At 45.7% G+C, this 24,860-nt stretch overlaps 1 protein-coding gene and 1 long non-coding RNA gene across 4 annotated transcripts in view; both read left to right on the top strand.

Annotated features, from left to right (window-relative positions):
• The window catches only part of LOC145713007 (uncharacterized), a 445,152-nt gene that overhangs the window by 187,362 nt on the left and 232,930 nt on the right, over window positions 1–24,860 (top strand). The gene's annotated exons all lie outside the window — the stretch shown is intronic.
• LOC132663702 (contactin-associated protein-like 3) overlaps window positions 1–24,860 on the top strand; it is a 193,680-nt gene that overhangs the window by 109,474 nt on the left and 59,346 nt on the right. For all 3 annotated transcript variants that reach the window (XM_060610214.3, XM_060610215.3, XM_060610216.3), the window contains 4 exons: window positions 1,556–1,702; window positions 11,167–11,338; window positions 19,767–19,873; window positions 24,022–24,141. In XM_060610214.3, coding sequence (XP_060466197.1) covers window positions 1,556–1,702; window positions 11,167–11,338; window positions 19,767–19,873; window positions 24,022–24,141 — 546 coding nt within the window. The remainder of the gene's footprint in view (window positions 1–1,555; window positions 1,703–11,166; window positions 11,339–19,766; window positions 19,874–24,021; window positions 24,142–24,860) is intronic.

Genomic DNA, 24,860 nt, shown 5'->3' on the forward strand with positions numbered 1-24,860 from the left:
GCTCAGGACCAGAGTGAGAACCAAACCCTTAATTGTTACTCATTGAGCTTAGGGGTTGTTTGCTTTGGCAAAATAATCTAGGAGGGGCTAACTAACAAACGTTGTCTTGGTGAGTGTGCTGGTACACCTACTGTTGACTGATTTATCTTCTCCGTGACACAACATCGGATTTTCATTCAGTGTAAGACCTGGCCAGTAAGTCTGTAGGAGAAAGTGAAGTCACATGTGGTTGGTCGCTGGTCGCTGGCTGGACCACTTGACCATTCCCAACTCCATCACTTTAAGAAAAAAATAGATACTTCGTCTCACGGATTCAAGAGACGGTGGCTGATTTAGGAGGGACTAATATTAGTTTTTCAGAATAATAACACAGCAATAGCTGGAGAGTGCTGTGTCAAATTTGGGAAAACAAAATGGAAAAACGACATAAAATGAAAGCAAACACCATTCCCTTCTCCAAAAGTTAACATTCATATTTAAGAATATTTCCTACCAGTTTTCTTTTCCATTTTTATACATTGATTTTATACAGTGATTGAGTATGCACACACACACACACACACACACACACACTGTAATATAATGCTTTTTTAACTTTACATTTAATGATTTCAGTGAAATTTCATGTCTTATTAATACTTAAAAACTTAAATATTTTTAGAAAGTTAGATTGATATATACGATATATTTGTCTGAATAGTCTACCATAAATAGTCTAAATAGACTATAATTATCATTATAGATAATGCTAATACAAAAAGTATGAAAAAAATTTATTTTTGTAACTTACAATTTTGGAAAATGCCTATGCTTCTCCACATCCTCAAGTATGAACAAGCTAGAGGAGAATGAGGTATGCCCTATGCCGTGTGATTGGAAAGGTCTCGTTCTTTCAGGGTTGCTCAGGGTCAGTTGTGTTATTCTCTAAAGGCCCTACGACTAGGAGAAACTAACACGACAGCATCCAAAGCAGAATGTCTGGATTGCCCACTCTTGATTCTTCTTTACCCCTTTGATTCGGGTCTCTTTCTTTTCTCCTCTTTTCTCCCTGTACTTTTCTGATTTAACTGCGTGATGAGACAGTGATACACAGCCATTGCAGTGCGCCCATTAGGGCATAAATATTCCCGACCGAACATAATGATGTTTGTTAGAACCAGACTGGCCAGTCCATGACGGTGGAGGGTCAGACGCAAGGACCCACCACAACCACACATTTACTCGATGAGCCCCGCTGCATGGGCCACACCTTCCTTCTGGATAAACCTGATCAGGATACCACATCATCTCATTGCCTCTTTGGAACCCCCAGGCAAGCCCACATCTATCCCAAGCCTCACCCTGTCCCCCCGAGAGGCCCCAGCTGTCCCCTGTGGTGGTTCTCCATTGCCCAGCCAGCTAAATAGGCTGGGGAGGCTTCAGGTGAGTTCATGGTGGTCTTTGGTAGATGGTCCAGGATCTTCATTGTGCACTTGCTTCTTCAAGCACTTGCTCTGTTTAGAGGCATCTGTAGGGTTTGTAGGAAAATCTTTTTCCCCATCTTGTTTACCTCCAGGTGCTGGATTAAGCGACGGGCAGTGGCATTCGGTGTCCTTATCATTGAAAGGAAGTCACCTGAGTGTGATGGTGGATGGCGAGGCGGCCTCCGTGGCTCATTCCTTGCGTGGACGGATTGATTCCGGGGACACCTATTATTTGGGCGGTAAGTGAAGACCGGCTCTGCTGGCAGTCAAAATATCTTTGTCTTTCCAGCTCCCGCCTTCTAAGGCAACTGACCGTTTTAAATGAAGACTAATACTGAAGGACAACCTTTCTCTTTCAGTGATAGTCCCTGAGAATGTTGAGTCGGCAAAGGCGGTAAATTATGGCCTCAAATGTACGTCTCCTGTGTGGCCTTGTTTAAATGTACCTGTGCTAAGATTGGCTTTGGATTTGGCACTTGCTTTCCCTGCAGTAACCTGGAAGGCTTCAAAAATGCTAGCGCCTGGTCCCGTCCCCAGGGACCCTGATTTATCTGGTTCTGAAGCCTGCGCAACGCATTTCTTAAGGTCTCCAGACAATCCTGTGTGCGGGCAACTGGGAGGGTCCTTGTTCCCTGTTTCTTACCTTCAGTACTTTGCTGTCGAGAATTTTGCTAATGCCAAGTGACTCTCCCAACCTTCTCTTCCGGTTTCTATGTGACAATTTTATTGCTGCATGTGGGTATTCTTTCTGTGGCCTTCTCTTCTCCCTGAGGAACCTGGTTCCCCAAGTGTGATCCGGGAACCAGCGGCATCAGCATCACGTGAGAGTTTATCAGAGCTTTGGATGGAGCATCCTTGACTTCCTGAACCAGAATCTGCACGTCACCAAGTGCAGAAACATTCCCAACATAGTTAGGAAACATTCTATCCCCACTGTCTCTACAGAAGGGCCCCATTATATACAACAGAGCGAGAGAGCACTTTAATCGCTGTTGATGATTCACTCGTTACTTAGCGATGAACTTTACCAACACGACACCAGGCCGTCTCCCTGGACTGTAGTTCATGGACTGCTGCGTGTTCAGTAGACCTTTGACTGAGTCTGTCTGGGATCCTTTCAGCCAGGGAGGGGGAGCTTCTGAGGGTAATGAATCTCCATTCCTGAGGCATTCGAGTGAAAAATCCTGAGCCACCGGAAGCTCAGACCTGTCAATTGTAAGACTTATTTCTAATCTTGGCTGGAAGCCGGCCTTGATGTTATTCCTATTTTGCATTTTATAGTTGTTGTTGTTTTTTTCTAAGATAAGTTTGGAATCATGGTGGAGATAGCTCGATAGCCCAAGAAGAAAGTGTAAAATCCTCCCTAAGAATTGACAATAAGCACACAAACCGTGAATCAGGGTGTTTAATCTTTCAAGCCCCCGAAAGCGGCCATCACGGTACACGTGGAGTATTGCCAGCAGCATTAAAAGATCGGATTGCTGGCCTTCGTTGCTTGCTAAATATGGTGCATTTCTGACCCAGATAGTTTTTTAAACCTTTATGCTTACGATGGATTTTATAGCTCTGCAGAGGAACAGATTCCTTGAAAACTAAATAAAGAATTTATCCAGGAGCTATAACTTCAAAGGTAAAGGAGTTTGAGACACTAAAAGGGATAGGAAGAAAAATCCTCGCTATGTTGTTTAACGATACAAAATAGAATACTTGTTATTTTTATTAAAGCGTAAAAAAAAATACTTTTCAAAACCACAGAATCTTCTTTGATGTTTGAACCTTCTTGCATAATTTGAACACTCTACATGTTCCCAGCGGGCAACGCAGTTACCGGAGTAGGTAACTTCCTAGATATTTACACGTTGATGTCGTATGAATCAGTAGTTACTACACAATACACGTATATATTTTATTTTTTTTAACGTTTACGTGCTCATTTTTGAGAGAAAGAGCGTGCACGCGAGGGCGAGCAGGGGAGGGACAGAGAGAGAAGGAGACAGAGAATCCGAAGCAGGCTCTGCTCTGTCGGCGCACAGCCCGTGCGGGGCGCGAACTCATGAACCATGAGATCGCAACCTGAGCTGAAGTCAGACGCTTAACCGACTGAGCCACCCCGATGCCCCGTGTGTATGTATTTTAAAATACCACTAATGTCTCTTGAATATTTATGGGCTCATCCCCCAGGGTACTCAGTTAAATGCTACAATGCTTTCAGGGCACCTGGCTGACTCGGTTGGTTGAGCATCTGACTCTGGATTTCAGCTCAGGTCATGATCCCAGGGTCGTGCGATCAAGCCCCATGTCAGGCTCTGTGCTGAGCGTGGAGCCTGTTGAAGCTTCTCTTTCCTCCTCTGCCCCTCTCCCCTGCTCATGCTCTCTCTCAAAAAATAAAATAATAATAATAATAATAATAATAATAATAACAAAATGAACATACATTACAACGCTTTCAAAGCTTCCCTTATTCCTCCAGATTCTCATCCCCCCCCAGTTAAGTATTACCCTGCATTTCTTTTTACTAATCTTTGTATTGCTTTTTTTATTTTTAAATTGAGAAAAAAATTTTTAAGTTTATTTATTCATGAGAGAGAGAGAGAGAGAGAGACAGCGGGAGTCGGGGAGGGGCAGAGGGAGAGGGAGGCACAGAATATGAAGGAGGCTCCGGGCTCTGAGCTGCCAGCACAGAGCCCGACCTGGGGCTCGAGCTCATGAACCATGAGGTCGTGACCTGAGCCAAAGTCGGATGCTCAACCGACTGAGCCACCACGGTGTCCCTTTGATTTTTAAATTCAGATAAAACTGATGTATGACATCATACTCGTGTCACATGTACAACATAATGCCTCGATATTTGTCTGTACTGGGAAGTGATCCCACAGTAAGTCCAGTGAACATCCATCCACAGACATAGTTACGATTCTTTTCTTGTGATGAGGACTTTGAAGATCTACTCTCGGGGCACCTGGGTGGCTCAGTCGGTTGAGTGTCCGACCTCGGCTCGGGTCATGATCTCACGGTCCGTGAGTTCGAGCCCCGCGTCGGGCTCTGTGCTGACCGCTCAGAGCCTGGAGCCCGTTTCGGATTCTGTGTCTCCCTCTCTCTGACCCTCCCCCGTTCATGCTCTGTCTCTCCCTGTCTCAAAAAATAAGTAAGACGTTAAAAAAAATTAAAAAAAAAAAAAGATCTACTCTCTTAGCAACTTTTAAATACATAATACAGCATTATTACCTGTAGTCACCATGCTGTACATTATCCCTATAACTTATTTATTTGACACCTGAAAGTTTGTAATTTTTAACGTATTGCCTTTCTTTAAACCTGTTATCTATGTGGGGACTTTAAAAGAAGAGTGTTGTGTGCTACCTTGCTTTTAACTTTATAAATAGGGTACCACTGTATACACCCTTCTGTGTTCTTTTTTTTTTAATTATTGCTGTGGTTGCTTTTTATATTTATTTTTGAGGTCCACCGTGTGAATGTCTATAGGTAAAGTTAATTAATTTTTACCGCTCTGTGGCTTTTGATGTATATTATGCCATGTTTTACTTACTAAATCCGTCCCGTTTTACTATTGATTGACAGTTGGATTTTACTTAAAATGTAGCAATCCAATGTCACATTGGATTGACAGTTGGATTTTTTTTTTTTGTTGCTATTATAAAAAATTCTATAAATGTCCTGCTCCGGCGGCCAAGAATAATCTTGCCCGTGATTTAAAAATTTTCCTTATGCACAAACTACCAAGCTCTCCTACTACGCACAGTCGATTTGATGAAACAGGGTCGTGTGCGGTGTTTCCAGCGACAGGCTGCAGTCATTAACGCCGAATCGACGCTCGCGAGTTCGCATTAGTCACATGGGTTTTGCACAGAGACCCAGCCTCTGGTCTGTGAAAGGACCCTGGAGAGTTGGAGGCGATGTGTTGAGAAGAGCATAATAGGCCTTTCCTCACATAGTTTCATAAAATTGTGTTGATGTGCAGAGCAGCTGTCTTGTTAGTAGGGCTTCCCGTAACAAATAGCGTCCTGCAGATGAGCGGAATTACAAAGTGTAAACATCCCATGAGAGAGCAGAATGTCTTTTCTTCATTACCGCTTTCCTGTTTTTTGGCCGCGATTATAATTTGGCGCTAAGTGGCAAAAACAGTGTAAGATCTTGCAGTCACAGCACATTATCCCTAACTAATGTATAAATTCAGAATGACCTCTACATACGTAGCTGTAAATGCCCAACTTAGGCCTATAGAACGATTCCAGGCAATGATTCAAACTAACCTAATCAACTGCGCGTTTTATACCAACGTCACAGCATCTTTTTTCCTGGAGGAAGAATATATACTATCCAAAACACTCCACCAATGCCCTCACCCGGCTAAAACAAACCAATTTACTGATACTAAGGAAAAAGACGAATATTATTGGCGGTCAAGGAAAATCAAGAAAGGGAGGTCTGGGACCAGTGAACATGGAGTTCTGGTTCTCAGTAGATGTACTGTATTCACAAGCTTTATGCACAGGTGAAGACTCCCTTGTTCAGAGCCCCTTGTCTCTACAGTCTGTTTGACTTTCCAGCTCTGTTCTGGGTAAAGTGGGTCATGTCAGGTTCAACTTGAGTGGAAACCTTGAGACCCCAAGACGTCAATGTTAGAGTTATTTTATCCAGTCCCAAGAATGGTTGATGCCAACGTCTACTTATTTAATTATCTTCGTCGTTCACTTCCACCAGAAGCAGAATATGCATCATGTTTAACAAGGAAATTCACTTTATCCAATTCATGCTCTGTATTTCACAGAAACCAATACCCCATGTGCTGAGACCCTCCCTAACCAGTTCTTCTTCCCCTTGGGTTTCTCCCGATGGAGGGGCCAGTTGTAAATTCCCATTTACCGTGCGATCAGTCACATGCTTTCCCATAAAGACAGACGAGGACATCTGGCAGTTACAGTTAGGGTGGCCGTATGATTTATTGTGCAAGCCAGGACACTTTAGCCAATGAAGCAGATGATCTCCTTAATTATGATGGGACAGCGGCATAAACCAGGGCTCTGTGGCTTTCTTTCCACGAGACGTGCCCTCTTGCCAATTAGCAGCCTTTCTCGTGTGTCCTGTCAACACTCCGTGGTTCCCTTTTTACTTCCCTCACTTTTCTCAGTCTGAGCTTTGTTTGTAAATTCTTCTTCCAACGATGGTTTTGCTCTGGCGTATCGTACAGAGCTTTGCTTTGGTAAGGAGTCTCTGTACCATTCGATAGCGCACTTGCACCGCAGAGTGGGGGACTATGACATCATGTTGAGCATCTCTCGAGTGTCCTTGCGTGAAACGTGAACAGGCCGGGGAACCGATGAGGACCGTAATGAGGCCTCACTGAGGACCCATCCTGGTGAGTGACATAAAGAGACAATTACTCCGCCATCCTCAGAGGTACCTAAATTTCCGACCCCTTGGATAGTGACGGGTGTGTTCTATTAATGTAGCAGTAAATATTCCCTCTCCGCTTTGACTTCCATCTGGAATCAGGTCATCGAGGAATGACCCTCTGCCTTTTTACCATCAGGATTTCAGGCAGTCTTGAGCATGAATGAATGGGCGTCTTCCGGCCTGGGCTTCTCTGGGGCCGTGGCTCCCCTCGTTTCCCGACCTCTGCAGCAATGAAGCACTTAGCGGACTGACCTTTCCTTCTTACAGGTCCGCTTTGAGAGCATTTCCTTGTGGCCACTAGATTCTGTTTAGTTTTGTCCTTTACGGGAATAGTTAGGTACTACACTGTGTTTTATTTTACTTTAGGTTTATTTGTTTATTATTTATTTTGAATTTCCTTAATATTTATTTATTTTTGAGAGAGAGACAGAGTGCAAGTGGGGAGGGGCAGAGAGAGAGGGAGACACAGACTCGGGAGCGGGCTCCAGGCTCTCAGCTGTCAGCACAGAGCCCGACGCGGGGCTCGAACTCACGGACCACGAGGTCATGACCTGAGCTGAAGTCAGATGCTTCACTGACTGAGACACCCAGGCGCCCATATTTATTATTTATTTTGAAAGAGAGAGAGTGTGAGCAGCATGAGCCCAGGAGGGGCAGGGAGAGAGGGAGAGAGAGAATCCCAAGCAGGCTCCACACTGTCAGTGCAGAGCGAGACGCAGTCCTCGATCCCGTGAACTGTGAGATCATGACCTGAGCCGAAATCCGGAGTTGGACGCTTAACCGACTCAGCCGCCCAGGCGCCCCGGATTCTGCTTTGTATTTTAGATGAGTTTGAGGCTTGTGATCCAGAGGAAGGGACGGTGGCTGGAGAGGAGTAAGCAAATGCCCTGTTCCTAAGCACTGTCCGTCGAAGTCACCTGTAAAGATATAAAGATGTACCAGGTTTCTTCCAAATATAACCCTTCAGAAATTCTTTTACACGCCGAAATGCGCGTATTTTCGCATAAAGCAAGGAAATGGTAAAGAACTTTAGAGTTAAGCAGTTCTTTGTGACGTCGAACCACATTTGAAGGGTCAAGTCTCCACGAGGCTACCTTATGGGGTTGCATTGGGCCCAACAGAGTTGAACCTGATGCAGGCCTTGGCTGGTTTTGGATTGTATTTGTCAGGAATACAAAGCATCAAAGCCTCAGTCACTGAAGGAAAAGTGCATTTTGTGGAAGTTCTTAGGCAGCAAGCTCCTGGGACCGAGGGGGCTCCATGTTCTGTCCCCGCCCTTTGGAAGGACACCAGTGACCTCAGGACAAAAGTTCAAAGAGAGAGGAAAGAAACACATAGGAGTACAATGAGTAAAATCTTTATAAAATTACGGATTCCTTTTCATTAAAAAAAATAAGAGCCTTATATAATAATCTCAAACCCAGGCTGTAAATATTAACCAAAAAAAAAAAAATCCTTAATATTTAAATAATTGGAAAATGATTTTTTAATGATTTTTTTAAAAAGATGAATAATTAAGATCTTCTATCTCATAAGTTAAAAGAAACCATTCCCCTGGAGGTGATGTGAATGAAACATAATTATATAAGGGAGAGAATAAATAAAATAGGTAAATTTTTCACGAAGCATGCAATTTACTGCGCAATTTCTCGGGCTTAAAACCATATTGATTATTTAAAAATGCTGTGCTTCGTTCGTGTTTGCCTATGAAAATAAAGAATTCAGTTAGGTGAAAACTTTTGTGATTTTATCCCACGTCGCTGCAGGTGGGTTCCCCGGGAAGCCGCCTCTCTGCCTGGCACATTTGTGGTCCGGGGTTTGGTGAGGTTAATTCTTGGGAACAGTCCTCGGAAGGTTGAGAGAGCAGCTGGGATGAACAGAGACAAGTTGAGGTGTGGATGCAGTTCCAACAGGAGCCTCAGGACGTCCAGCGGAGGCTCTGAAGCATTCTGCCCTTCAGGGACGTCCCAGGAGAGAAATGGGGGTAGACCACTGACCACTTTGTTGCATCCCTGGGCACTGGCCAACCACCCCCCCAGTTCTGGGGGAGACCCTCGGCCTCAGTCCTAAAAATGAAGTGTGGTGGGTTGGGCGGTGTCTTGGGAACTAGGCTCTGTATGCAGATTTCCTCCAGGTGTTGCCTTTTACAAAAGCGTTTATGGTGACTGTTCTCTTTTTTCCGGAGCTGTTCCTTTCCGCCCATACCCGAGGCTTCTTGCAGTACTCAAATCTGTGATGCCTGTAGAAGGCAGCTCAGCAGGGGCTGGGAGAGCCCCACACGTGGGGAAGGAGGTGGTTCTGAACCCCATTTGCTTTGATTTTGATTTCAAAGCCATGACCTGGCTCACCATTACTATGATAGCATTGTCTTCTTGGGAAACCCAAGGGGATACAATAAAATCACTGCGAATTGTGGTTTGTAATGGTAAAAGATACCCTGAGGCGTATCAAAAATTTTAAGGGTTTAGTTGAGCAAAGATTGATTCCGATTGGGCAACAGCAAACCAGAGGTGGTTAGGGGCTCCATAGAGACAAGAGCCAGGGGACAGGCTTCTATAGAGAAGGTGCGGAAGCAAAGAAAGGAAACTATTGATTGGCTATAGCTTAAAGCCTGGTTAGCTGTTCGTGATGGGTTGTCCTTAGGGTTTGATTTCAGAACCTGGGGGCATTTAAAGGCCCAGACTTCGGTTTGCTTTCCGAGGCCACTAAAGCTTTTGGTGAGCCGCCTCTGGTGGCCCCCTTGCTTAATTAATTTAACAGTAATTACAGCACACCAATTAGTGACTGCGGCATGAGTTGTAAAATTTAACTCTTACTTTTGGAAACAATCAAAGCCCATTTCTTTTTTTCATGGAATAGTCTGATGCTAATTTTTCTCCATTATTTTCAGTGCCATATCATCGTGAGATCCTTGATCATTTTGTGTGTTACTGTTAAAAGGTATTTGATTACATTGCCTAATTCAGAAACAATTAGAAATGTATGTATGAATTGTTCTTCGATTTCCTTGAACAGTTAAAATCAAACATGGTTTTAAATATGCCTGTGCTTGGGGTGCCTGGGTGACTCAGTCGGTTAAGCATCCGACTTGGGCTCAGGTCATGATGTTGCGATTGGTGGGTTCGAGCCCCGTGTTGGGCTCTGTGCTGACAGCTCAGAGCCTGGAGCCTGCTTCGGATTCTGTCTCCCTCTCTCTCTGCCCCCCCGCCCCGACTCACACTCTGGGAGTTATTTCAATAAATAAACATAGAAAAAACTTAAATATGCCTGTGCTTGTGGAAGTTTCACATACATAATTCTTTTTATTTTTTTTTAAGTGTATTCATTTATTATTTCTGAGAGAGAGGGCACAAGAGAGAGAGCAGGGAAGACACAGACACTGAAGCAGGCTCCAAGCTCTGAGCCATTAGCATAGAGCCCAATGAGGGGCTCAAACTCACAAACCACAAGATCGTGACCTGAGCCGAAGTCAGATGCTTAACTGACTGAGCCACCCAAGCACCCCTCTCTGACCAGTTGTAATCAAACTCTGTTTTAAATTTTTTTTTAACGTTTATTTATTTTTGGGACAGAGAGAGACAGAGCATGAACGGGGGAGGGGCAGAGAGAGAGAGAGAGAGAGAGAGAGAGAGAGACACAGAATCGGAAGCAGGCTCCAGGCTCTGAGCCATCAGCCCAGAGCCCGATGCGGGGCTCGAACTCACGGACCGCGAGATCGTGACCTGAGCTGAAGTCGGACGCTTAACCGACTGAGCCACCCGGGCGCCCCTGAAACTCTGTTTTATGCCTGTGTCTGTGTGCGCATGCATGAACATACAGAGTAGAAATTTCACATGACGTAATTATTATTCAAGTATCTTAAATTTAGCAGGTCCTATTATGCCTGTGAGTTTTTTCTCTGATTCTGGTATCACATGCCCTTCATTTAGTTCACATGGTTTCATATCATGCTAAAAGGAGTGATTTTTTTCTGTGCGCTTGCACGAGAGGAATCAAATTTTGCTGAAATTAAACGTGCCTTGACTCTACTGGTAGGGTTGCGCGTCCTACCCTCGGCCCATCCTCCCGTAAGCCTGGTTCTGCTTGTTATTTCTATACTTTACCGAAACGGCTAGCTTCTGTTCTTTTCAGCCACCCGCCACCCCCTCCGTGAGCAGTATGGCCCTTCCGAAAAGTTAGGAAGCCTCGTCCTCAGGAGGAGGCGGCAAACTTGCATTTAGGAAACACTGTGCACTATTTTGGTCACGACGGTTGACTTTCTCCTTTGTGTATCTCCGTGTTCGTGCAGGCTGTCCTGACAGCGTCTCTGGCTCTGGATGTGGAGGTCCCCTGGGCGGCTTTCAGGGCTGCCTGAGGCTCATCTCCATTGGCGACAAGGCGGTGGATCCCATCACAGTGCAGCAGGGGGCGCTGGGGAGTTTCCGTGACCTCCAGATAGACACCTGCGGCCTCACAGACAGGTAAAGCCATCCCGTGTCATTTTAGCATTCTTGATTTCAGCTGTTTGATCGTAGACTGAAAAAAATGGACAGCGGAGAAAAAGCGCCTTCTTCTAGCTCCTTCTCTCTTCCTGATATCCAGTCCCAATGGAAAAGTTGTGATTACGTTGAAAACCAGAAAATGACAGTCTTTCTTTTTGAATAATTGCTCCTTTGAATGATAATATTTTCTGAGAAGACACACTCTCAAGAATTTTCCTTGTATCTGTCCCCACACTGCTTAGTTGTTACAGAATTCTGTTGGTGGTGCTATAATTACTGAGCGTAAATACTGATGAGTAGAAATACTTTTAAGAATTTTTCCACTGCACAAAACAGATTAGAATAGTCTACAGAGATAATGAATCACCGAGGACCAGTAAGTCAATGTGGTCAGCTGGATTCACCCCACACTCCCTTTTCTGCGTGGAAAATGAAAAGTAACTGTTCCTTGGAGAAAGGTTGAGCCTTTGGGGATTTCTGGTCACGTAAACACAACAAAGAATGGAAAGAACCCAGTTACCACAGGCTGAACATGGTACTGGTTCCCTAAGGGAGATGAGACAAGCAGGGCTTTTACAGAGAACAGATTGGTGGTGCCCGTGGTGGTGTGGGGGAGTGGGAGTGGCTGAAAGAGGTGAAAAGGTACTGGGGCACCTGGGTGGCTCAGTCGGTTGAGCGTCCGATTCTTGTTACTGGCTCAGGTCGTGATCTCATGGTTCGTGGGATCGAGCCCCACGTCAGGCTGTGTGCTAACAGCACAGAGCCTGCTGGGGATCCTCTCTCTCTCTCTCTCTCTCTCTCTCTCTCTCTGCCCCTCCCCCGCGGTGTGTGCTCTCTTTCTCCAAAAAAAAAGGCACAAACTTCCAGTTATACAAGAAGTCTCATGGGGATGTAAGGTACGGCATAATGCCTAGAGTTAATAATACTGTTTTGTATATTTGCAAGTTGCTAAGAGAGGAAGGAGATCTTTCATCTCAAGAAAAAACTCTTCACAGGACAATATATACAAATATCCAATCATCATGTTGTCCCCCTGAAACTCATATAATGTAAGTCAATTAGAGAAGAGCTTTGAAACAACAGCGTGTTAAAATTGCTAAGCATTGCACCTTTTATTCAAATGGTCTCATTAGTCATGCTATCGGACTTTCAGTTATTTTGGCTAAAAGGGACTAAATCTTTTTCTGTGCCCGTTGGGTGTAGCCTCCTGCAGTAGGAGTGACCTATATCCCTGCTGAATAAACAAACACGCTCCAGACGCCCTCACACGTCCATGCCCGGCCAACCCCTTCAAAGGTCACACTTTGCAAAGTGCTTTGTGCGGTAAATCTGGTTCTTTAAAAAAAATATTTTTTGATGTTTATTTATTTTTGAGAGAGAGAGGAATGAGTGAGAGTGGCGTGCAGGGGCAGACAGAGAAGGAGAAAGAGAATCCCGAGCAGGTTCCGCACGGTCAGCACAGAGCCCCGTGCGGAGTCGACGTCAGACGCTCAACTGACTGAGCCACCTAGGTGCCCCACGGCAAATCCATTCCGAGTTTAGCGCTCACTGCAATTCCACGTCATGTCCAATAAACTACGAGTTACGTTGCAATTTGGCAACGTGTTAGGAAACCGTGAATTCCAGTACGTGAAGTATCAACTCGTGAGAACGTGATTTCGTTAATGCCGATGTTCATGTGCATGGTTCACCTTCTGTTCGTCTGTGGGAAGTTAGATCGGTGCCTGGAGAATTCCCTCCCAAAGCACGATGTGGTCACAGTGATTTCTCTGACATAAGAAATGCATGTTGCCCCTTTGTGCACACAGGTCTTTTAGCCGCCCCCCAAAAGTGTGGGTGGTGCATGTATAGGTGTGTGTATATATATATATATGATATATCACCAAATAGAAAGATTTTCCTTATTACACGCAAAAATGGTTTTTAGAAATATGTTCCAAGAATGGATGGAGACATCTGGCATATTAAGTTACCTCCTTTCGGCACAAATTGAGGTTCATGGCAGCTCCGTACATGGGCGTGAAAAGAGCTGTTGATCTTTGGCCGATACAGTCAATAATTGCAATTTTTAACGGTTTAACGTCTAAAAACGTGTCCTTATTCTCCACTACTAAAAATGTTCATTTCTCCTTAGCCCTTCCGGCCATACGTACCAACTGAGTGTCCAATGCACCACAAACTAGATTCACGTAAACACACGACAGAGCAAACATCCACACCCAGGCTCTTGCCGGCTGCTCGGTGCTGAGCCCGGCCACTCTCCCAGCCCACACCCTGCCTGTCCAGAGCAAGTCGTAGTGTGCTCAGTAAAGCTGAGATTTATTATTAAAACGCAAATGATTTTATGACTTTTATCCGTCAGGCATGGGAGTTCATAATTCATGATACGTAACAGCATTCCTGGCCCGACGATACTGTAGGGTTATGAAAGGATGTTTGAAATCTCATGGGACGTAGGAAACCTTTCTGAGCCACACAAGGACTCATGCACCTCTGGTGGTCTGTTTTCCCCGGGACCCCCATGACACAGGGAGAGCGGTGGGTTCTTTGGAACAAGGTTTCCAGGAGGAGGTAGCCGGGAGGAGGGATCGTGTCTCACACCAATTGTGTTTTGGACGTTAGGATTTCATGTCATAGACCTCGGGTTTCACAGCCCGGTCAAGGTTTCTTTTGAGAATCACGGGAGTGCCGTCTTGAACACCGCTAGGCCTGGATTGTACGGATGGGGCCACTTTTCCCACTTCTTTGGCCTCTGTCCGGCGTTAATCTTCTAGACGTTAAGCGCACCATCGTGCCCTATACGCGTCGTTTCTTGGAGAGAATTAGTAGGCTTATTCTCTTAGAGAGGATAAGTAGTTGAGGTTGTGGGGGTTGTGGAGACATGGAGGAAGGGTCCCTGATTTGCTCCGGGACGAGGCAGGGCTTTTGGAGAGGAGGGAGGGACATCTAGAGTGGGGTGCAAGGTGGGTAAGTCCGTCAAGTGAGAGAGGCTACATACGCATCCAGGGAAGGTACAGCCTTGTGCCCAAGCCCAAAGCGCAGCCACGAGTCTACCTGTTCGAGCACGGCCTGCTGTACCAGTTGGGTGTCTGAGAAGGAGGAGCAGGGGGTGGTGAGAGATGGGGCTGCCTCACTGCGCGGGGCTGCACCACAGAGGCCCGGCGGCCAAGCCGAAGTCTGGACGTTGACCTAAGGCTCCCTGAGGCATCTCTGAAGGCTTCAGTTAGGCAGTACGGCCCACGGCGGGGAGAGGATTTGGGTGTGGGCTGAAGAGAGAGGGTGTGTGGTGGGAGGCCAGGGAAGGGGCTGCCTACCTGTGGGAAGGGATGATGGCCCGAAGTAGGGAAGAGAAAAACAGGGCTGGCTCCTACATGTTTGGGGAACATCGTGACAAGTACATGTTTGGGGAACATCGTGACAAGTTGATGTGCTGCCGGGCTGTGGGGTGGCGGAGAAGGATGAGTCAGGATGGGCCTCAGGTTCTGGTCTGGACAGCTGGATAAAGGGTGACCTCACCGCTCGATGGGATGGTGATGGAGAAGCACCATCTTGGGTGTCCCAGAGTCAAGAGGTTTCGTTATTAGGTCTTAAGATATTTTGAGAACCCTAGAGGCACAAAATCCTTAGGTTGGGGAGAACCTTAGACATGACATCTGCTGATGCTTCCATCCCCAAGCAGGGATCTCATTTTCACTCACCGTGGAGAAGAGGCTCCCGCTTCTGTTCCACCTTTCAGGAACCGGACGCTTCCCCGTTCACCGAACGCTTCATCCGTGTCTTCTGTCCCACCCAGATTTCCAGCTTTAATCTTCATCTTCCCTGTTGTAAAGCTGTGCCCACTTTACCCCCCACAGCCCAAAAAGTCCCCGGTGAATTCCCTGAATTGGCTCTCGTCCGGGCTCGAGTCTGTTCTCTTAGCAATGTTTTACAGGGTAAGTACTATCCCCATCCTGATTGCCCTCCTGCGCATCAACTCTGGCCAACATCTTCCCTGAAACCGGAAGGAACCTGGCCCATGAGTGGTGTGTAGGTTTCATAACTTTCCTTCCCGTAGAAACTTGGTACAGACTAAGCTGTCCTCATCTGCGTGTGAGCACAGCCCGGGCGCTAGACTTCCGGTTCCCCACCAATCGTCGGCGGTGGCGCGGCATCCAAGTCAGGTTAAGATACACACTGGTGTGCCTGCACACGCACACACGTGAAGGTTTTCTTACTATGGCTCATACCTCTCTCTGGTCTTCCTTGTGCACACTGGGTCCCGCCAGGAAAGCAGGAGGTTTGGGGTAACGAAGCCGACCTCAGGCGTGGGAGGGCCCAGGAAACTGCAGCCATTGAAGGAAGAACCAAAAGGGCCAAAGACACGGGGACGACAGTCACGAAGGGAGGGGCCCGGATGTGGAGTGACCTGCCTCGTAATCCTTGGAGGTGAAGAGACACCCTTCTGTTTTCCCAGGAAGCCCGCCTTCTGGTTCTTGGCCTGGAATCAGGTGTCTCCCGCTCAAATGGCAGAAGGCCCAGCAGAGAGCGTGTCTATGCGTCCTTGGCAAGAAATTGGGCTTATTTCCAGCATCTCTCTCTCAAACAGGAAGGGAGTGCTCAGTGCTCACTGCTCATAGAGTAGAAGTAACCCAAAGTTACTCATCCCTTTGACTTCTTGAGCTCCAGAGGGAAGTGAATAGTTACATAGCTCCTGCAAACGTGTGAGGCTTTTGAGTGACTGTATTTAGAGCTTAAACTGAGAGGCAGTGTGGCTTGTGGGGACCCAGGTCCTCGACCTTTGAATTGACACGGGTCTTCTTTTCTACATCATTGGCAAAGCCGTGATATCCTGTTCCTTTGTAAGGCTGTGACGGATTTGGTTTATCCATTCGTCACTTGGTGGACATTTGGGTGGTTTCTACTTTTTGGCTATTACGAGTCGTGCCGATAAGAACATTCACGTGCAGGTGTTCGTGTGGACATGTGTTTTCAGTTCTGTTGGGCGTGTACCCAGGAGTGAAATTGCTGCCAGTGGTGACTGCGTCTAACTGAGGAACTTCCAGATTGACTTCTAAAGCACCATTTTATCGTCCCAACAGCGACGTAGAAGGGTCCGGATCCTTCTCATTCCTGTCAACACCTGTTCTACCTTTCTGATGATGGCCATCCTGGTGGGTGGGAAGTGGCATCTCACTGAGGTTTTGGTTTGCACTTTCCTAATGACTGCCAATGTGGAGCATGTTTTCATACGTGTATTTGCCATTTTTATATCTTGTTTTGTATGGCATCTGCTCAGATCTTGTGAGCCAGTTTTTAATTGGTGGCTCATGTGCCTTCCGTTGGGTTTTAAAAGAGTTTTACCTAGGGGCTCCTGGGCGGCTCGGTCGGTGAAGCGTCCGACCCTTGATTTCAGCTCAGGTTATGATCGATCTCACGGTTGGCGAGATTGAGCCCCGTGTCGGGCTCTGCGCTGGCAGCACGGAGCCTGCTGGGGATTCTCTCTCTCCCTCTGCCCCTCCCCTGTGCTCTCTCCTCCCTCTCTCAAAATAAATAAGTAAATAAATAAACTGAAAAAATAAAAGTGTTTCCCCTGTATTTCGGATAACAAGCCTGCGTCAAGTGTGTTTTTCGCCAAGACTGTCTCCTAGACTGTGGTGTGTAACCTCATTCCCTTAACAATGTCATTGATGGCGAAGTTTTAAATTTTAATGAAATCTAAATTACCATTTTTTTTCTTTCATAGACCGTATCTGAAAAGTCATCACCAAACCCAAGATCAGCTAGATTTTCCGTTTTGTTGTCTTCCGGGAGTTTAAGAGTTTGGTATTTTACATTTAGGTCTATGGTCTCCCTTGAGTTAACTTTTAAAATTTTTAACATTTTTAATTGCAATACAGTTGTCAAAGTACATTTTAGGTGTACAGCATAGTGATTTAACAAGAATATACATTATGGAGCTCACCAGGAGAAGTGTAGTTACCATGTGTTAACCAGGCAAAGTTACTAGAATACTGTTGATTATGTTCTCCATGCTGTCTTTTTCATCCTTGTCGTTTGTTTTATAACTGGCAGTCTGTACCTCTTAATCCCCCTCACATATTTTGCCCACTCCTACCCCCATCATCTGGCGACCACCATTTTCATCTCATATTTGAGTCTGGTTCTCTTTTTTTTTTTTTTTTTTATTGTTTTTTGTTTGCGTATTTGTTTTTTTTTTTAATTTTTTTTTAACGTTTATTTATTTTTGAGACAGAGAGAGACAGAGCATGAACAGGGGAGGGGCAGAGAGAGAGGGAGACACAGAATCTGAAACAGGCTCCAGGCTCTGAGCTGTCAGCACAGAGCCCGACGCGGGGCTCGAACTCACGGACCGTGAGATCATGACCTGAGCCAAAGTCGGACGCTTAACTGACCAAGCCACCCAGGCGCCCCTACGTATTTGTTTTTTAGATCCCACATATAAGTGGAATCATCTGGTATTTCTCTTTCCCCTTCTGACTTATTTCACTTAGCATAATACTCTCTAGGTCCATTCCTGTTGTATCAAATAGCAAGATTTCATTTATTTTATGGTCGAGTAACATACCGTTGTGTATATATGTGACATCTTCCTTATCCACTCATGTATGGATGAATACTTAGGTTGCTTCCATATTTTGGATATTATAAACACTGCTGCGGTAAACATAGGGGTGCATGTATCCTTTCAAATTGATGTTTTTGTTTTCCTTGGGTAAATGCTGAGAAGTGGCATTACTGGATCCTATGGTATTTCTATTTTCACTTTCCTGGAGAACCTCCAGACCGTTTCCATAGTTGATGGACCAGTTTACATTCCCACCAACAGTGCACAAGGGCTCCCTTTCACCACATTCTTCTAAACATTTATTATTTCTTGTCTTCTTGGTACGAGCCATTCTGACTGGTCTGAGGTGGTATCTCACTGTGGTTTTGATCTGCGTTTCCCTGATGATGACTGATGTCGAGCAGCTTTTCATGAGTCTGTTGGCCATCTGGATGTCTTCTTTGCGAGCATGTCTGTTCAGATTCTGTGTTCCTTTTTTAATTGAATTATTTGTTGTTGTTGTTGTTGAGTTGTACCAATTCTTTATATATTTTGGTTATTAAGCCCTCCTCAGACCTATCACTTGCAAATATCCTCTTCAATTATTCAATAAGTTGCCTTTTTGTTTTGTTGATGGCTTCCTTCTCTGTGCAGAAGCGTTTTAGTTTGATGTAGGCCCAATAGTTTATTTTTACTTTTGTTTCCCTTGCCTGAGGAAAAATATTAGTAAGTCTGATGTGCAAGAGGTTATTGCCTGTGTTTTCTTCTACGAGTTTTATGATTTCAGGCCACAAATTTAGGTCTTTAACCCATTTTGAGTTCATTTTTATGTGTAGTGTAAGAACGTGGTCCGGTTTCATACTTTCACGTGTGGCAGTCCAGTTTTCCCAACATTTATTGAAGAGACTGTCTTTTCGACACTGTATATTCTTACCTCCTCTGCCATAGATTAATTGACCATATACATGTGGGTTTATTTCTGCACTCTTATTTCTGTTGCATTGATCTTTGTGTCTGTTTTTGTGCCAGTACCGTATTCTTTTGACTACTACAACTCTGTAGTATAGTTTAAAATCGAGAATTAGATCTCCAGCTTTGTTCTTCTCTCTCAAGATTGTTTTGACTCTTCAGGGTCTTTTGTGGTTTCACACAAATTTGGGGATTTTTGTTTTGGTTCTGTGAAAAGTACTATTGGCATTTTCATAGGGATTGCATTCAATCTGTAGATTGCTTTGGGTAGTATGGACATGGGTAGTACGAACAGGGTTCTTCCAATCCATGAGCATAGTATGTCTTTCTATTTGTGTTGTCTTCGGTTTCTGTCATCAATGTATTATGATTTTCCGGGGGTAGGTCTTTCATCTCCCAAATTCTAGCCTCTGCTGTATCTGTTTGCTGATGTCCCATCTGTCAGAGCTGGTCACATGCCCAACCCAGATTCAAGGTGGAGAGGAATGCCTCTCTGTGGAAGGATCCGTAGGTCCCAGTTCAAGGACACGGAAGCAGGGAGGGGAACAATTGTGGCTGCCCGTGGCCATTGCTAGCAGTTTATATCTCGGGTCATGTAATGAAATGGATCTTGCCTTATTCGTGAAAAAGCAAACACATTTTTTGATAATGCAACGGGTAGAAAATTTATCTGTCGCAAATACGTGACAATTGGCAGCATCTGATGGGTTTCTTAGTTGGTCGTGGGTATCGCCTTAGGAAACCTTCTTGACAGATCTAACAATTTTTGTTCGTGTTGCAATTTTTCTCTTCAAGCCACTGTCATTACTGTCTTTCGCTGTAACGTGTCGGTGAAGATACACGTTTTCTCCTGACTGAATGTGGGAAGTAACGGTTGTGTGTGTTCTCTTGTAGGTGTTTGCCCAGCTATTGTGAACACGGGGGCGAATGTTCCCAGTCCTGGGACACCTTCTCCTGTGACTGTGCGCACACTGGTTACCTGGGCGCGACCTGCCATTCCCGTAAGCCCCACACCCTGCCTGTTCCCTCTTCTGTCCTGGTTTCCATGCAGTTCTCCTTTCCTTTTCTTTCTTTCTTTCTTTTTTTTTTTTAACGTTTATTTGTTAGAGAGAGAGAGAGAGAGAGAGAGAGCGTGCGAGCATGAGTGGGGGAGGGGCAGAGAGAAAGGGAGACAGAGAATCCCGAGCAGGCTCCAGGCTTTCAGCACAGAGCCTGATGCCGGGCTCGAACTCGTGAAACCGTGAGATCCTGACCTGAGTCAAAAGCAAGAGTCAAAGGCTTAACCGACTGAGCCCCCCAGGTGCCCCCTTCTTTCCTTTTCATTATTTCGTGTCTATGTGTCTGTGTCTATGCAACCACGTTCTGGGAAGTAACAACAAAAACAAGTTTTTAGAGACCAATTTTTGTCTGGTTTCTTTTTTTTTTAATTTTTAGAATATTTATTAATATTTTTTTGTCAAATGCTGATTTATTAAAGAAACAAAACTTAAGCATTATCAAGTTTCAGACAGAGCTCAGCATTCCCCCCCACCCCCGTATGTTTTTTCTGTACATTTTCTGGTAAGACTTAACATTTTATCTTTCTTAACAAAAAATACATATTTAGGGGTGCCTGGGTGGCTCAGTCAGTTGAGTGTCCGACTGTTGATTTCGGTTCGTGTCATGAACTCATGGTTGGTGAGATAATTTTTGAGAGAGACAGAGAGAGCGCAAGTGGGGGAGGGGCAGGGAGAGAGGGAGACACAGAATCCAAAGCAGGCTCCGGGCTCTGAGCTGTCAGCACGGAGCCCCACGAGGGGCCCGAACTCCCGAACCACGAGATCAGGACCTGAGCTGAAGTCGGACACTTAACCGACTGAGCCACCCAGGTGCCCCGTGCCTGGTTTATTTTTAATCAGTTTTATTTCCTAGTGATGTCAAGGCAGTTTACAGAAATACGCAGTATCAAATAGGATGGAAAAAAAAAAAAAAGAAAGCAGCAGGCAAAGAAAAATAAATATAGGAAAATAAAATGTAATAAAAACCCCCAATACGAGAAACAATCTAGACAGCATGATCACGTTACTCTGTTCCTCACGTCGGACCCGGTTTTAGTTCTCCAGTCCTGTCTGCCGAAGTAAAGAGAGGATGAGTTACTGAATGTCAGTATTTATAAAATCTAATGCGGGGGGGGGGGGGCTGCAGAAAGGGGCACAGGATGAGAGTTAACATGGTAGGGTTTCTAGAGTCAGCCAGAGGCCGGGTAAACGTCCAGGTCCCTCACGGTCGTGATGCTCTTTGATGATGGTGGTGGTGAATGCACTGGAAGCTTACCATGTGCCTGTGGGATCCTAGCTTTCTGTAGTTCTCTGCATGTTTCTACTCCTTTGATCCTCAAAATCATCCTAGAAGGTGAGTGTTCTACATTGTGCACTTAGGAAAGAGAGAGGTCAGGTGCCTCGATCAAGGTCCCACAGCTGCCGGCCAGGGCTCCCGACCGCCTTGAACCATCCCCATGTCTTCCATCTTGAACACCAGGCTCTTTTCTGAAGAATCATTCTCCGAAGGCCACAGCCAACCAAACTTGAGTGACCCCACATTCATTACCAACCAGAGGCTTGCCACAGAGCCCCTGAGGTCCTCATTGCTGTCTAACTCTTGGCTTTCGTTGTTTATGGTTTTATTCTACTTTTCCTTTTTGGCGTATCACTGCCGACGTTTCTGAGCCCCTTCTTTTTAGCACGTGTCCCCGCCCTGGGTCTTTAGAGAAAACAGCCCGCCGTGAACATTCACCGAGGCAGAGCACGGGTTGTCAAGTTTCCAGCCTGTGCGGATTGAACCCCAAAGCAGCAGGCATCAGCGTTGGGCCGAGAAGCCTTGGCCTCCGGCCCGGGATGTTCCACAGAAGAGCCGGGAGGCTCTTGCAGTCAAAGGGCGGCGACTCACCCCACTAAACACCCCATAAGTTCAACCAGAGCAATTGTACCTGCATTTGCTTTTATGGTGCCAAGTAAGAATTTTCCAAGGCACCTCTTTATTTGGAAGGAGCTGGACATCTGGGATGTCCGAGGCTCGGTGACTTGTCCAGAGTCACGGCTAAGAATGGGGGCGGTCCCTTACGTACAGTGCTCCCCCTGCCACAGATTGCACCCAGCAAGGTGTCTTACACAAAGCGGATACCTGCTGAAGGTTAATGACCGAGGAATGATTGCTACGGTGTTGCCGGTAACTGATTTAACCATCATCCCAAACAACTCTGATTGGAAAATTAACAGGTGTATTATACGGAGTCTTTCACTTGTGGCCTTAGTAATTTGATTTGGTCTAATAACTGCATTGACTTTGTTGTGATACTCTAACAGTAGACCAAAATGAAAGGGAGAGATTTCCAGTTCCACAGTGAGGGTTCGTAAGGCCGTTAGTTTCCGGTGTAAGTGCACGATTCACGCAGGTGCCTTCCTGGTGTTTCCTCCTCTACCCTCATTCCCCAGGCGGGTCCAGCCCCGATCCAAACGTAAGCACTGTCGTCACTTTGTGTGTGTCCCTCTGGACACTTTTCCAGGGCAGTTGCAAGCACGGCTACGTATTTATAGAAGCGTAAACATGAGTGGGCAAAATGCAAGCCAACGCTGTTGGGAAAGCAATCCATGGTGTGTCTGTAGCCACCAGAGTCGATGGTAATAGGCGTGCTATTGATTTGGGCCGATCTCATTTGACCCATTTGACACCTGGCCGTATTTGCCGTATTTAATAAAAGAATGTTTTCTTTTGTAACATCCCCCGGACAAGCAAACATTCCTTTGATCTTCTTCTTCTGTGCGAAGGGAGAAAAACAGTCCCTCTGCCCCACCCCGCCCCCTCTCCGGGTTTTGCTTCATTCTTGGAAATCGGCCGAGTTTTAAAATGTAGATAACCCAGTGAGTGGAGAAGGGCATCAGTTCTGGGCCCCCACTCTGCCCGGAATGATGCCCTTCCGGGATCATTCTTGGTGGTGGATCTTGGCTAGCCACTTCCTGAGTCTGTGTTCCTGAATGCCGGACCTCATCCTTAGGGTGGCTTAAAGATCCAGTCCACGCTGTGCCAGAAGCAGTGATGCATTTCTTTCCTGGTGGCCGTTAGCTGCTTTTCAGGTTTTCAAAGGGTCTTTCCTCTCGAGGCGGTGACTGATGTGCACGGGAGACACTGCTCGGCTGATTACTCATTTCAGCTTAGGCTGAATATTAATTAAGTCCATTATCTGCAGATGTTAATCACTTGCCATGTGCTAGCAAAGCATTTATTGCACACATAAAAAATTCAACTAAGAATCAGGATACATTGAACTTACAAAGAGATGTTTCGCGTGTATACGCTTTTTTTTTTTTTTTTTTTTTTTTTTTGAATTTCAGTTTTCTTGAGTAATCCTTGGCAAAGCACTTAAGGAAATTTCCTTTTAAAACACACTTTAAACGCTGAACGAAGAGGGGCGCCTGGGTGGCTCAGTCGGTTAAGCGTCAGACTTCAGCTCAGGTCACGATCTTGCGGTCCGGTCCGCGAGTTCGAGCCCCGCGTCGGGCTCTGGGCTGATGGCTCAGAGCCTGGAGCTTGCTTCCGATTCTGTGTCTCCTTCTCTCTCTGCCCCTCCCCCGTTCATGCTGTGTCTCTCTCTGTCTCAAAAATAAATAAACGTTAAAAAAAATAAAAAATAAAAAATAAACGCTGAACGAAGAAAAGCCGGTGCTTTGCAAAACCCATCTTGAAAACAATGTGTTGCCCGTGTGGAGTGTTTTAAGTAAACAGAGAGTATAATTACTGAGCGATTTAAAAAATGACCGTGATTATTAGATAATAACAGATCACTTAGGGAGATGAAGCCAGCGCCCTTCAGATGCTTAGATATCATGGGGCAGAATAAAATTAGACTGTGTAAGTCCAGTTACCATGGCTCTGGAAAGAGTCTCGTTTCTAGAGCACGCAGGGTTCAGAGCCGCACAGAGATACCTCTTAACATCTTTTGCTCCGTGCCTCAGAGTATTCATGCTGCCTGATCGGAGCGGGGGAACACTCCTCTAGCCAAAATGCCCCCGAGAGCGATGCAGAATGAGTGTCACTGGGGCAAGTATCGCGTAATTAACAACATGGAGGGCCCCATCTTCTTGCTGCCCCTGGCTGAGATCCCTGTCCTTTTCAGCGTTGTACGAGCAGTCCTGTGAAGCCCACAAGCACAGAGGAGACTCTTCAGGGCTCTACTATATCGATTCCGATGGAAGTGGCCCTCTGGAACCTGCTCTCGTATATTGCAACATGACAGGTAGGCTGATAAGCTTTATTATGCCAGTTAAGCTCATGTAGTTGACTGCTGTGCGCAAAACCAAGTTTTACTTCGTTGAGTGGCAGGTTCGTGTACAACTCTGTATAAGTCATATTTCATTTTTCCTGGAGACCCCATTGTATATGGTGGATCAGGACAGGTAGGTCATAAATAAACCAGCTCTTCAAAGGACCAGTGCACCCACCCCAGTGAATGATAGAATTGATACAAATTGTAACGCCTTTTTTACGCTCGTGTGTGTGTGTGTGTGTGTGTGTGTGTGTGTGTGTCAGTTGCTACCTTTTCTCCCCGTGCTCAGAAAACAACCCTCCTTTATGAAACTTTCCCTGCTGCTTCAGTGGTGTAGACATAACAGGTACTCCAACAACGACAGAATTTGGGCCCGCACAGTCGGGAGACAAATGGTCAGAAAAGAGTCAGCCGTACGTGGTTCTAAGGTAACCATGTCCTGGTTATAATTTGGTTTCTCCGCTCTGGCCACAGGTCACCCTGATTGGGTTGCAGTTTCTGTAAGGAAGGGGTTATTTGTGGGTGAATTTATGATGGTGGTTTGTGAGTAGATGAAAGTCCTGATGCAGTTTTTATACCTACTGTCACTTCATACATAAAACAAAGTCGGAGCTTTTGGGCAGTGGTCACCCAACCGATTTGATCCAAATTGGGGCAACTCTACCTTCCAGCGTACAGACTACCCCCAA

Source organism: Panthera onca, chromosome D4 (assembly GCF_046562875.1).
Source record: "Panthera onca isolate mPanOnc1 chromosome D4, mPanOnc1 haplotype 2, whole genome shotgun sequence".
NCBI lineage: Eukaryota > Metazoa > Chordata > Mammalia > Carnivora > Felidae > Panthera > Panthera onca.